A 14,400-nucleotide genomic window follows, 5' to 3' on the forward strand; every position below is an offset into this window, starting at 1 on the left:
TAGTCACACCACTCAATTCCCAGATGCTTGAAAAAGAGGGTGCTTTCACAATGCTTTAAAGAATCATCTTCTTGCATACACAAACCCAGGAAAAGCCAGAGCTTAAATGGATAACATTCTGACCTGTATGGATGGAAACAGTTTGATAGCAGGTCAAGACCAGAGGCCACCTTGATGGCCACCACTGTAACCTGAATCCCTAGCTCTTTGCTACTCTTTGCTCCCCCAGAGGAAGATATAGTCCAGAAATCTCAGGTTGCTGAGAACAATGTGGACCCAATGGTGCTGAGAACAAAGACACTCAAAATAACTTATCCTTGAGGGAAGTGAACTTTCTTCCTACAACAGCATCAGACACCATCTGTGTGCTCTCCTCTGGTCTACATCACATCACACCCCAGTAGGTTAAGAATAATCCTTACTTCTGTTTTACAGATGCCCAGGTTGAGCCTCAGAAAAAGAAAAAGAATTATCTAGGCTAATCATCAAACTAGAAACTATATAATCCTACTCCAAGGTATCAATAATAATGTTACCAGCAATCATGAATTTAAAGAATCATCTTTATTTGGAGCATCTCTTGTATACTAGGCATAGAACTATGGGCTTCACTTCCCTCTCTTTGTTCTTTGTAACATTCCCAGGAAAAGGTGAGAGTGCCTCATTTTACAGACCCAGAGAAGGTAACAATAGTAAGAGATAGTTCCTGGTGCCAGCTGAATTCTATTCTAGTATTTGCTATTCTAAATGCTATGTGGTTGTACGTTGCTGTTGAGTCCATGCTAACTCCTAGCAACCTGATGTATAACAAGACAAAACATTGCTAACTAAGTACTTTAATGTGTGTTAACTCAATCTTCCCAATAATCCTGTGAGAATGAGTTAGTATCATCTGCAGTTTAGAAATGCAGGAACTAAAACTGGAGACCCCAGCAAAGTTCTCAGAGGTCACAGAGCTGGGAAGTAATGGAACTGAGATTTGAATCCAGGGTTCCTGTCTCTAATCTTCAACTCTGGCAAAATGGGTGGTTTACCCAAGGGACACCTCTAGGAAGCGTCAGAGCCCAGGCTGGGATCCATGTCCAACTGGACACTCGGACTCATCCCACTTGGTTGTCTCACCCTGAATGGGATCCTTTGTCAATGGCCAGTCTCTCATCTTTTCATCTAGAAGGTACCCAGAGGAACTGAGTCCCTAGAAATGAAGTTTTGCAGCTAGATCTTTCTACAGGCACCAGCTGCCTTCCCCGGTCCCGCTCAGGCTGGCACAGCAGAGCTCAGCCCAACCAATGAGCTTTGCTTGCTATTCTGTCTGCTGTTTGCTGGCAAACACAGAACCTGGCTCTCTCCTTTGGTCCCACAGCAAACTCTGGATGTCAGGTAGAGAGGAGGTGTAGATGGGAAAGAGATGCTCTTCCACAAACCAGGAGGGAAAAGGAACTAAGTGGGGAGTGGAGGGAGAGGGGTTTTGGGGAGTGGTTCTGGGGTTGTCCAGGGCGTAACCTAGCAACCTCTCTGCTCACTGCAGTCACAAAGCGGTGCGACTTGGCCACAGAACCCAGGAGCTTTGTGGCTGACCAATCTTGCTCAAGTGGCAAAGGATTCTTCCTTAGAGGCTAGAGCAGGAACATAACTCGGTGAGTTCAGAGACTTCTCCTGGGAGGAAATGGACACAGAGCCAGGCCACAGGGGAGGAGGACTCAGATGGTGGAGGTGGGGAAGAGGAAAGCATCTCTAGATTGATGTGAGCGTTTGAGTCTCTGGCACTGGGCTACTGGGAAGGAGGGGGCAGCAAAGGGAAGAAGAGGCAGAGGCAGAGCAGAGGTGAGCCAAGGTGGGGCCTGGCCTGGCCCACTCTGTGAGTTCCTATTGGCCTCTCTCCAGAAGCCCCGGGTTTGGGCCCATTAGTGGCTTACAAAAGCAATGTGAGGCTTCATGTCGGAAAAATAAATAGGATTAAAATCTCAGTGTGTATCCACGTAGTATTATTCTTCTTATTATTCATTCCTTCTTGCACATTTTCTTCCCTCTCCCGCCCTCCCCCCAGTACGGAATCCTTGTTTTCGTTTGCACATGTGCACAAGTCTGTACATGTGCACAGAGCCAGGAGAGAAAAGGGGGTTTCTTACTGTTGTCCTGCCAAGAGCATTTAGAAGTCTCTTTTCTAAAATGTACCTTTCCTCGGACACAGGAAATTTAAGAATTTGTGTTTGTCTTTCTGTCCTTTATTTTTCACTTTTGAGAAACGGTCAGGAGCTCATAGGGGGTCAGGGCTCTGGTCCTTTGTGCAGTCTCAGCAGTCTCTTCCCTTTTCTGACATTGGGGAGAGCTGATCTATCCTGCCCTCACCCGACAAACAGCACTGATCTCGAGGGAATCTCTCTATAAGCTTCTTGAAGGTTGGTTCTTAGAACGCAATTATTTCCTGTCCCATCTTCATCTTTGGCACTTGCATCCTTAGTCTTGTGTGTGTGTGTGTGTGTGTGTGTGTGTGTGTGTGTGTGTGTGTGTGTGCGCACACACAAGCATACACATTCATGTACCTGTGTATGTGTGTATATCACTGGAAATCACAGCTGGGTTTGCATAAGTGTCTATGCTGCTGTTGTTGTGTGCTGTCAAGTCAGAATTGATCCATAGCTGACCCTCCAGTGGGTTTTCAGAGACAGTTGAGGAGATTGCCTATCTTTCTCCCCCAGAGCAGCTAGAGGATTTGAATGGTGTACCTTTACATCAGCAGTGTGATTCATTACCACTAAGCCCCCAGAGCTTTGCAGTTATTAGGTGCTACCAAGTTGACTAGGACGCATAGTGACACTGTGAATAAGAGATTGAAACCTTGCCTTGCCTTTCCTGTGCCATTCTCACAGTCTCTGCCATGGTCAAGTCCACTGCTGCAGTCACTGTGTCAAGCTGATAGAAGGCCTTCCTCTCTTTCATTGACCCTCCACTTTACCAAGCATGCTGTCTTCTTTTTAAGGACTAGTGTCTCTTGGCAACATGTTGAGAGGATGTGAGGAGAAGTTTTCCCATCCTTCCCTCTAAGGAGCACCCTAACTTTGCTCTCTTCAAGACAGATTTATTTGTTCTTTTGGAAGTCCATGGGATATTCAATACGCTTTACCGATACCACAACTCAAAAGGAAAGGATCAATTCTCTCTCCCCCCGCTCCATACTTCATAACCTGATTTTAAAAACCATCTCAAGAACAGGTTTGAGGCCTTGTACACTATTGAATGAAGACTAGATGAACTGTGGGACAGTATTAAGAATATCACTCATGATGAATGCAAAAGGTCATTACAAAGGCAGAGGAGAAGCCAAAGCAAAGGGAAGAAAATAAGAAGTTAAGGAGCTGAACAGGAGATTTCAAAGGGCAGCGAAAAAAGACAAAACAAAGTATTATAACGAAATATACAGAGCTTGAGTCAGAGAATCTAAAGGGATGAACTCGCTTGGCATTTCTTAAGCTGAAAGAACTAAAGAACAAATTCAAGCCTTGAATTGTAATACTTAAAGATGCTATGGGCAAAATCTTGAAAGATCCAGGAAGCATCAAAAGGAGATGGAAGGAGTGCACAGCCATTGTACCAAAAAGAATTGGCAGACACAGAAGAGTTTCATGAAACAATGTATGATCAAGAGGCAATCAATGGTGATGAAGGAGGAAGTTCAAGCTGCTCTGAAGAAATTGGCAAAAAACAAAGCCCCAGGAATTGATGGAATATCAGGTGATATGCTTCAGCAAGCAGAAGCTCCCCTGGATGTGCTCACCAGGTTGTGCCAAGAAATCTCAAGATAGCTACCTGGCAAACTGACTGGAAGAGATCCTTATTTATTCCCATCCCCCCCCCCAAAAAAAAGGGAAAGGTCATCCAACAGAGTGTAGAAATTATCGGACAATATCACTAATATCACATGCAAGCAAAATCTTGCTAAAGATTATTCAATAATGACTGGAATGATATATTGACAGAGAACTACTAGGTGTACAGACCAGATTTAGAAAAGGCCATGGCACTAGGGACATAATTTTCAATGTCAGATAGATATTGTCTGAAAGCAGACAGTATCAGAAGAATTACTATTGTGTTTCATTGACTATGCAAAGCATTTGACTGTCTGGATCAGAGCAAACTGTGGCTAACACTGAGAAGACTGGGAATCCCAGAACACCTGATTGTGCTCATGTGAAATCTATACTTGGACCAGGAGACAATCTTTAAAACAGAGCAAAGAAACACTGCATGGTTCAAAGTAGTGAAAGAAATGTGTCAAGGATGCGTCCTACCCCATACCTTCCCAATCTATGTGCACAACAGATTCTAGAAGCTGGACTTTGTGAGGAGGAATGTGACATCTGAATTGGAGGAAGACTAAAAATAACTTGCGTTATGCTGATGATACAACCTTGCTCACTGAAACTGAGGGAGGATCCGAAATGTTTGCTGCAGAAAGTTATGGACTGCAGCCTTCAATATGGATTGAACCTCAACATCAAGAAAACAAAGTTTCTCATCGCTAGGCTGATTGGTAGCATCACGATAGAAAATGAGGAAATTGAGATTGTTAACAGCTTCAGCATGCTTGGCTCCACTCTTGGATCCAGCAGCCAGGAAATCAAAAGACAAATTGGATTAGGAAAGTCTGCTGTCAGAGACCTCTCCAGAGTACTGAAGAGCAACAATGTCAGTCTGAAGAGGAAGGTGTGCCTGATCCAGGCCATAGTCTTTGCAATTACTTCTCAAAGCAAGTTGTTCTCCGGATGCAAGGATTTTGAAGTTCTGTCTCACATACTTTGGGCATGTTGCCAGAATGGACCAGTCCTTGGAGAAGGACATTATTCTTGGAAGGGTGGAGGGACAAGACAGGAGAGGAAAACCCTGGATGAGATGAATTGCCACAGTGACTTAGACACAATGAGAGTGCATAACAACATATGTCCTTACAAGCACCCCTTCTTCCTCATCTCCCTGCTTTTCTTCATAAATAACCATGAACCTAATTTTGTGTTCAGCATTTTTTCACTATTTTCTTTGCTTTATCACATATGTGTAACAATTTTTCTTACTTTGGACCTTTTCTTGGTTCTCGTACTATACCATCTCCAGAAACTTGCTCTCACCCACTTAGTCATATCTGAATGATTCTTCCACTTAGCTCTGTACAATCCATGTTGTTGCATGCCACTGTGTAGTTCATTTATCTTCATGGTGCGAATATGACACAGTTAATTTAGTCTTTCTCTTGATATTGGGCATTAGGGTTGTTGTTGTTGTTTATGTGCCTTCAGGTTGCTTGTGACTCATATCAACCCTATGGACAACAACTCTAAACCCTGCTCTATGTTGAGCCAACTTCATTGTCTCTAACACACCTACCCCATTCCGCCAATCACTGAGTCAATACATCTCATCCAGGATCTTCCTCTCTTGCATTGTCCCTCTACCCTCCCAAGCATGATGTCCCTCTCCAAGAGCTGGTCCCTTTTTGTAACATTCCCAAAATATGTCAGATGGAGTTTTAGAATCTTTACCTCCAAGGAGCAGCCTGCCCTTTCCAGGACAAACCTGTTTGTTCTCCTAGAAGTCCACAGAATATTCAATTCTCTTCTCCAGCACCACAGCTCAAAAGCGTCAATTCTTCTGTCATCCCTAGTCATTGTCCAGCTTTCTGATGCATATCAAGTAATTGTGAAAGACTATGGCCTGGATCAGTCACATCTTACTTTCCAGACTGACCTTGTTCTTCAGCACTTTGGAGAGGTTTCTGGCAGCACACTTGCCCAGTGCAATTCATATTTTGATTTCCTGGCTACTGGTACCAAGAGTGTTGACTGTGGAACCAAGGAAACTGAAGCTGCTAACAACCTCAATGTCTCAACCATTTATAATCATGCTTCCAGTTGGCCTAGTAGTGGGAATCTTTGTTTTCTTAATGTTGAGCTTCAGTCTATATTGAAGGCTGCAGTCCTTGACCTCCTGCAACAAATGCCTCAAGTTCTCCTCAATTTCAGCAAGCAAGGCTGTATGGTGTCATCTGCATAACACAGTTTGTTGATGAGTCTTCCTCCAATCCTGATGCCACTTTCCTCCTCATAGAGCCCATCCATCCATATGATCTGTTCTGCATATAGATTGAAAAATTGGGAAATAGGATGCATCCCTGGTGTATATCTTTGCTTATTTCAAACCAAGTTTTTATTGTGTTGGACCGTATAAGTGTTAATACCCTTTTTGGAAAATTAATTTGTATTAGTTTGCATGTGATCAATGCATATATAGATGATTATATAAAACAAAAAGTATGAATATTCTTACAAACAGTCCTTTTACTCCATCTATGGTCGCCTCTGTAGAGTATATATCTGGGAGCAGAATTGGCCAGTCATATGGCACACAAATCTATTGTTTTGTAAGATATTGCTAGTTTATCCTCTCTAGTATCTGCTCATATTATACTCCCACCGTATTCGTGACAGTTTCTGTTGCCCTCATCCTCCTCAACAATGATTTTAAGCACACTGTTCTTCATTCCATTAGAAATCTTACAATGGCTACAGAGGTGAAATCCCAATTTACTGAACATCCACCGATGAGGTAAGGTACCAAATGCCTACACAGACAACTAAGGAGTGGTGACAGGCACAGGAAATACGGCAAAGGTGAAAGATGAACATGATCTTCGTGGAACTCAGTAGACTGGGCCTCCAGGAGAGGCCATCTTCTCCTACCTTCCACTGTCATCTACTGGGCCCCAGTGGATTCCCAGACCCAGAAAGCTCAGGTCATGGGTTGGGAGGTGGCCTGAAGACAGGGAGATGGGAGTTCAAGCACAGAAATCTCAGGGTTTTTCAGAAGACATGTTCCTATGTTAGTTGTGGGTAGAGGAGACCAGCTAACTGTGAATTTCAGAAAAGGTTTGCTTTATTTCTTTAAGTCATGGCTCCCTTACAGGCAAATGAAGGCTGGAACTGCAAACTCAGGAGCCTGGTCAGCTAAGTCCTCAGAGAATCTTGAGACAGCCCGCCTTGCTTAGTGTATCCAGAGTCCACTCCAGAGGGTGTCCCTTCAGTCAGAGCCTCTGGGAGAAGGGAGTGGAGACAATGCGCAGGCAGGTGGTCCAGACAAGTCCGGATGGGGGAACTTGCCCCTTTGCATCCTTCCTTACTTCTTCTACTGGCAGGTATAGATACAGAGATGTGGGAGGGGTGGAGAGTAGAAGCTAGGGAACCTGAGAAGGCTTCTCAACAACGAAGCAAGAGCGTGAAGCTTCCCTGTAGCGTCTCAGCCCTGACAGACGCTTCCCCAGGGCTTCATCTGTGATCAGGCCTGAAGTTTGCTGTGTGACCTGGCCTTGGTTTCAACTTTCAGCACCTGGATGCTAGACTGGGCCAAGACTGCCCCTGAGGGCAGGGGAAGGGTTACAGCTGGCTTATCCTGGGCTGCCAACAGCTTGGCTTGGGAAGAAGCTTTTGCTGGGGTCAGTTCCTTGTCCCTGGAGTGTATATAAAATATCTTTACACTGATCTCAGTTATTTGAATGTGTAAGTAGGTCTGTGGCTTATTCTCTGACTTTAGATATGGCTTTAGGGGTTTGGGGAGGGAAATGGGGTTCCAGGAGGTTCTATCCAGATTCTCTCAAACACATCCTAGCTTCTTGCCAAAGCATCTCAGGATGGCAGATGAGTTACCAGCACTTGTCACATCTTGGGACAGCCTTGGATACTAGGGGTTTTAGCAAAGCACTGGAAACCAATCAGCGTCTCTCAGGAATGGGCTCTGTCATGAGGTCTGCGCTCCACACACTTTTCCTTTGGTCCTTCAGTCCAAAGGCTGAGTTGAGCCCTGGGAAGAAGCCAGGAAGCAGGCCACAGAATCACAGGGACAGCAAGCTACAGAAAGAGCCAGTGGTTCCAGGCATCGTGGATTTCAAGCTGACCAATGAGTCAGCGAGGACTCCCAAGATCCAAAGCCCTAGTACCTACCGCTTTGGCTGCCTCAGCCATCACTCCTTCTTCTCCCGGCACCACCCTCACCCCCAGCGCGTGACCCACATTCAAGGTAAGGCCAGAACACCAGGGCCCTGTTCCTAGTGGGTGGGAGGGATTCCTGATTGGTCTAAGAGCTTCTTCTTGGTGTTGTTAAGTGCCATCGAGTCATAGGCAACTCATAGCAACCCTATGAATGAGAGTCCTCGACTCTTGCGTGCATGATTTTCATCCTTTCTCCAGGTTCATAGGGTTTCCGGAGGCAAGCTATTTATGGAAGCAGATGCCACTCTTGCTTCTAGTTTCTGAGAACTGTTGTTGTTCTTATGTGCCCTCCAGTCCCTTGCGACTCATAGCGACCCTATGTACAACAGCCCTAAACTCTGCTCTATCCTGTGCCAATCACACTGTCTCTGACAGACCCATCCCACTTACCCCAGGTACTGAATCAATCCACCTCATAGAGGGTCTTCCCTTCCTGCGCTGTCCCTCCACCCTCCCAAGCATGATGTCCCTCTCCAAGGACCTGTCCCTCCTTACAACATGTCCAAAGTATGTCAGACGAAGCCCCAGAATCCTTGCCTCCAAGGAGCAGCCTGGTTTAACCCTCTCCAGGATGAATCTGTTTGTTTTCTTGGCAGTCCAGGGTATATTGAATACTTTTCTCCAGCACCACAGCTCAAAGGCATCAATTCTCCTTCTATCCTCCCTAGTCATTGTCCAACTCTCTGATGCATAACAAGTGATTGCAAAGACCATGGCCTGCATCAGACACACCTTTGTCTCCAGAGAGACACCGTTGTTCTTGAGTACTTTAGAGAGCTCCCTAACAGCAGACTTTCCCATTGCAATACGTTTTTTGATTTCCTGGCTGCTGGTGCCAAGAGTGTTGACCGTGGAGCCGAGCAAACTGAAGCTGTGAACAATCTCAATCTCTTTGCCATCTATCCTGATGCTGCTAATTGGTCCGAAAGGGAATTATTTACCCAGCCCCTCATGCTAAGACCCCAGAGATAATAAGAATTTGGTCAAGGTCACAGAGCTACAAAGTGGTCAAGTTTGACTCAAAGCCAGTATTTCTGTTTGGCAGTCCAGTTTCCTACACTGAGATATGCAGGCTTTAAGAGCAGGGCTCATGTCCCCTGCAGATTCTGCCCATTTTAGAAATCACAAAAACCAAAGAAACCCAGTTCCAGAGCTTTACTCTGCTGTCTCGATCAGGCTGCTTCATCCACTTGGATATTTGCCCACCAATTCTTACTGAGTGTGGACTAAGGGCCAGGTACCTTCTTGGTCCTTGAGGGTGTGGCAGTGAACAAAACAGAGGACTTGTCCTTGTGCAGTTGATCTTCAGTGGGGAAGACAGGAAATCAAGACGATGCTAGAATGGCTGAATGCCACAGCTGGGGTGTGGAGGTTGTCATTCCTAAAGGCAAGAGAAGGTCTACCAATTATATGACATTTGAGCAGGGAACAAAGGAAAGAGAAGACTGAACAGGAAGTGACTGAATGGTGGCTTGCATGGAAAAGGAGAGTACCAGTAAAGGAGTTATTTAGTCATTTTATTCTAAAAATACACAAAAGATAAAGCGAACAAGTTTGCTGATATTTTGCAGATGAGGGGTCAAGGAATCTAGGGGTCAACGTTTCTGACCTTTGAGCAACTGTTGTGGTTGTTGTTATGTGCTATTGAGTTGATAGTGACTTATAGCGACCCTATGTACAACAGCTATGAACTTTGATCTATCTTGAACCAAACTTATCTTTGATACACCCACACCCATTACTTCAGTCACTGAGGGTCTTCCTCTCCTGCACTGATACTTCCTCCCAAGCATGATGTGTCCCTCTCTAAGGACTGGTTACTCCTTGCAACATGCCAGAAGTATGTCAGATGAAGATTCAGAATCCTTGCCTCCAAGGAGCAGCCTGGTTTTACCCTCTCCAGGACAAGCCTGTTTGTTCTCCTAGCAGTCCATGGTATATTCAATACTCTTCTCTAGCACCAAAGCTCAAAGGCATCAACTCTCCTTCTATCATCCCTAGTCATTACCTAGCTATTTGCATAGCAAGTAATTGCAAAAACAAGGGTGTGGATCAGGCACGCCTTAGTCGCCAGACTGACATCATTGCTCTTCAGTACTCTGGAGAAATCTCTGACTGCAGATTTTCCCAATGCAAGTAATTTTTTTAATTTCCTGGATGCTGATACCAAGAGCATTGATTGTGGAGCCAAACAAACTGAAGCTGTTAATAATCTCAATCTCTTCACCATCTATCATAGTGCTGCCATTTGGCCCAGTGGTAATATTCATTTGTCTTTTTTTGTTGAGCTTCAATCCATCTTGAAGGCTGCAGTTCTTGACCTTCTGTAGCAAGTGCTTCAGGTCCTCCTCAGTTTTAGCTAGCAAGATTGTGTCATCTGCATAATGCAGTTTGTTGACGATTCTTCCTCCAGTCCTCATGCCACATTCCTCCTTCATAGAACCCAGCCTCGTGCACAATCTGTTGTGCATATAGATTGAAAAGGTATGGAGATAGGACACATCCCTGGCATACACCCTTCCCAATTTTAAACCACGCACTATTTCCTTGCTCTGTTCTGATGACTGCCTCCTGGTCCAAGGAGGTTGTGCGTAAGTGCAATAAAGTGTTCTGGGATTCCCATTCTTCTTAGAGTTAGCAACAAGAAAGCAACAATTGAACTTGCTGAGGCAAAGAAGTGGGGGTGGAAGGGTGAGGCATCCTCAAGGGAGCGAAACCAGGAACTGGGTGTTGGACGTGTAGGATATGGAATATGAGCTGCCCATTAGGCAGCTGGGTGCAAGGTAAGCTGCTGGATCAGGAGCCAGGTGTGGTGCAAGTGTGTAATGCTTTAGGGTAGAGATGGTGTTTAAAATGCTGGGCAGCAGGAGCAATGATTTTGTAAATTATCATGTAACTTGGGAGGGACTGGAGAGCATTATGCTGAGTGAACTAACTCAGTCCCACAAGGATAAATATCTTATAAAACCATTATTGTAGAATGAGTATAAGGATCCAAGAAGGGTGGGAGAGTTTAGAAGCAGAGGGATGAGGATGTGCGGGGGGGGGGGGTATTAATCATGGGGTTGTACAATTTGATGGGTGGTGGGGGTGAGGAACGTGGAAAGAATTTGTTCTTGAAAACAATGTTTTCAAATTTTGTAAATAAACTGGCAGAAAATAATTTTTAAAAATAAAAAAAGGGGAGAATGCTGTGCTGAATGAAATGGTCAGTCCCACGGTCGGTGTAGGTAGGAGAGCAGGTCATGAGAGCATCAACATTAAGACAGGAGAAGAGGAAGGGAAGGGTAGCATCCTAGGAGCATAAGGAAAGTGGTTCTGGAAGGATAGCAAGTGCAAACATGTCCAGTGCAAATTCTGCTGGTCCTCTGCACATAACTACGGCGTTTACCATGTAGGAATCACTCAGTTCTTGGGCTGGAAACGTCCTTATCAGGAACCTCCTCCAGATAACATCGCACTCAGCATTGTGCAGGGTGTGGGTCTAGCTGGCACTGCCTCTCTGTGGTTTTAGCCCATTCTCAACTCGTCACTGACTATAACTTCACATTCCCACCAAAAGGACATTATGACCAGTGAAACATGGCAAGACCCTCAACAAGATGAATTGACACAGGGACTGTACCAATGGTCTTGAGCATATTGAAGATTGTGAGAATGGCACCTGATAGGGCAATGGCCCGGTCTGTTGTTCATAGGGTTGCAATGAACCAGCCAACTCTATGGCCTGTAACAACAGCCACCCTTGAGTGTTTACAGCAGCAATTCTTTGCTCTGGTAAAGAAAAGAAGGAAATAGGGTCCCAGCGAGTTTGGGCTCTTGTCTCATGTCCACCTTAATTGACTGCTTAATTCTGAGCTTCTGCACAGTAATTTTTGCTTTCCCTTCTCCATGTTAAGTGACACATGGGAAGGGTAAGTGCCTGGTCTGGGCGGTCAGAGCCAAAAGCCCTCCACCCTCAACTCTAACAGTCTATGGATAATGGTTCCTAGACAAAGTGGAACCAATGCCCTCCCTGCCCTCCAGCTTCCTTCCTGCCTCTGAGGTCCATGCAGCGCCCCTTCCCACAGCCCTGTTCCCTCACAGATCTCACCGGCAAGCCCGTCTGTGTTGTCCGGGACAAGTTCTTTATGGCCCCCTCCCCTCTGGCTACATTATCACCTCAGTATCTGATGGGGATGCCCACCATCTCTGCCCCTGTTGGAGACCCACAGTCCAATCGGGATCCTCAGCTTTCTTCTGGTGAGTACTTTGGCCACAAACTACCCCCCACCCCAGGTCTCACCCTGCACTCCAGGAGCTGCCCCAGGTGACCAGGTACCTCAGAGCCTGGGGTGGGGGGTGGGGGTGGGGGTTTGTCATTGCTGCTAGGTTTATAAGGCCAGAGGGGAACCCCACTCTTTTCTTCACCTCTGTGGGTAGACGCATCTCTATATTACTGCCAAGTCCTAGGCTTCAGAAATGCACCCTGATTACATTTGGAGATAAATTTGAAGAGTAATAAGCAGAGTTAGGCAACAATCACGTGGCCTGCAGCTATAGACAGGAAGGCCATTTGAAATATTAATAATGTGTGTGCTCAGACTCCAGGCAGACAGAACAATGAGAACAGTGCTGGAGCAGCACATTCTGGATGCTTCTACACTGCCTTTCCAACTGTGTGGCACAGGGAAGTCAAGTTGAAGGGAGATGGGTGAGTCGGGGACAGTGCAGAACAGAGAGCTTTGGAAGGCATATGGCAGTGACTCTACCTACAACTTACTAGGGAGGAAGTTTAATAACTTGTAGCCCCACATCTGCTCAATCTCAGCCCTGGCTACAGGTACCAAAAAGGGACAAAGCTAGATTGAATCGGACATTCTTGAATCATTTAGTCAAATGTTCTCCAGCATCTCCCAGCGACATCACAGCTAAGACATCACTGCAGTCCCCTAAGAGCAACTGCATATAAACACACATCTTCTACTTCCTAATCCTTCTCTCTGAACGGCAAGGCCCCTTTCTCTTTAAGATGAGCTCAAGAAGGTTGGGATGGAGAGGAGGCATCTCCTCAGCACCCTCATGTCCCCCACACCGTCCAGTATACAGGGAGGGGACAGAAGAGGGTCCCCAGATGTCAGCTGCCAGAATCTTATCCCCTCCTCCCAGAGGCCTGGAAGAGAGAGTTGAGGGACCTGGCTTCCCGGGTGGTTGTCGTGACCAAGAAGAATGAGATGAAGAATCAAGAGGTAGGTGCAAAACAAGTCAACCCACTCGTCTGAGATGAGTTGAAACAGGTCTACCCCTTTGTGATGTGATCCTTTCAGAGTAGGTGCTGCTCAGCCTGGGAAGTCTTTGACCTTAGTGGTGGGGAGGAAGGTTCTGAAGGCAAATGTAAGGGAGGAGGGTCACAGGAGGAAGAGGACATGATGAGGTGGATGTCAATGATATGTAGAAGAGGTGGCATTGAGGGGCCCTCAAATGCAGTGAGTGTTTGCAAGTGAACCAGAAAGCATACTGGACAGAAGTAATGCTGGTCCAAAAGCATGGAAGCTGGTGACTGCTTAGACGAGGGTTTCAGAGGTAAAGTGCAAGTTGTTAAGTGGGCAGCAATGGGGGTAAGAAAGGAAGGGGGCCTGCCTTTGAATGTAGGGGAGCCTGTTCTTAAATTCTGAGTTTCAACGTAGACTGGAGAATTAGTGAAGGTTTTCAAATGGGATGAGAGAGGCCTCCTGAGCATTGTTGGAGATAAAATAGTAAAAAATAGTTGGATGGCAGCTTGACCTTTGTTGGACATGGTCTGAGAACAGGCTTGGACCATGGGGTCTGATCATGCCCCTGATTTGATCAGAAGTCCCTATTGTGTGTCTGATTCACAGAGGGCTCAGGGCCTATCAGCTAAACTGTCTGGGTTTTCATTTTCTTATGTTTAAAATGAGAATATGGATCGGGAGAAGGATGGGTAATCTTCTGACTTGACGGTACACAACAACAATGACCATTCTTAACTGGAATTACTGGGTTGGGAGCTCCAGAGCTCGTACCCAGAGGCCTGGAAAGGGGAAGCTTTCTTTGTGTAGATAAAGGATGCCACACTGCATGGTGGAAAGGACCCAAGAGCATCTAGCAATTGAGGTGAGAGCTTTGCACAGGGCACTGTTTTAAATCTCTCATGGACTGTAGAAAGGTCCAATAGGGAGGCCCTGCCTGGGAGAAAGACTTTCAAGAGGTATCGAACTTTCAAATTTCTGATGCTGACTTCTGGGAGAAAAGGCTATTCTAGTTTAAGCCAGTGAAAGAAGAGGCCTGGAGGCAAGGTGATAAAAGGCTAGGCTGCTAACACAAAGTTCAGTGGTTTGAAACCATAACCTGTGGCAGTCTGCTT

General features: G+C 45.8%; 1 protein-coding gene across 1 annotated transcript in view; it reads left to right on the forward strand.

The window, feature by feature from the left end:
* Positions 1–14,400, forward strand: part of TBATA (thymus, brain and testes associated) — a 77,584-nt gene that overhangs the window by 53,067 nt on the left and 10,117 nt on the right. Inside the window, exons 5-7 of the mRNA XM_006889040.1 lie at positions 7,829–8,064; positions 12,123–12,278; positions 13,185–13,264. Of these exons, the coding sequence (XP_006889102.1) occupies positions 7,829–8,064; positions 12,123–12,278; positions 13,185–13,264 (472 nt within the window). The remainder of the gene's footprint in view (positions 1–7,828; positions 8,065–12,122; positions 12,279–13,184; positions 13,265–14,400) is intronic.

The sequence above is a fragment of the Elephantulus edwardii genome, unplaced genomic scaffold (assembly GCF_000299155.1).
Source record: "Elephantulus edwardii isolate Elephantulus edwardi_28Jun2011 unplaced genomic scaffold, EleEdw1.0 scaffold00074, whole genome shotgun sequence".
Classification (NCBI taxonomy): Eukaryota; Metazoa; Chordata; class Mammalia; order Macroscelidea; family Macroscelididae; genus Elephantulus; species Elephantulus edwardii.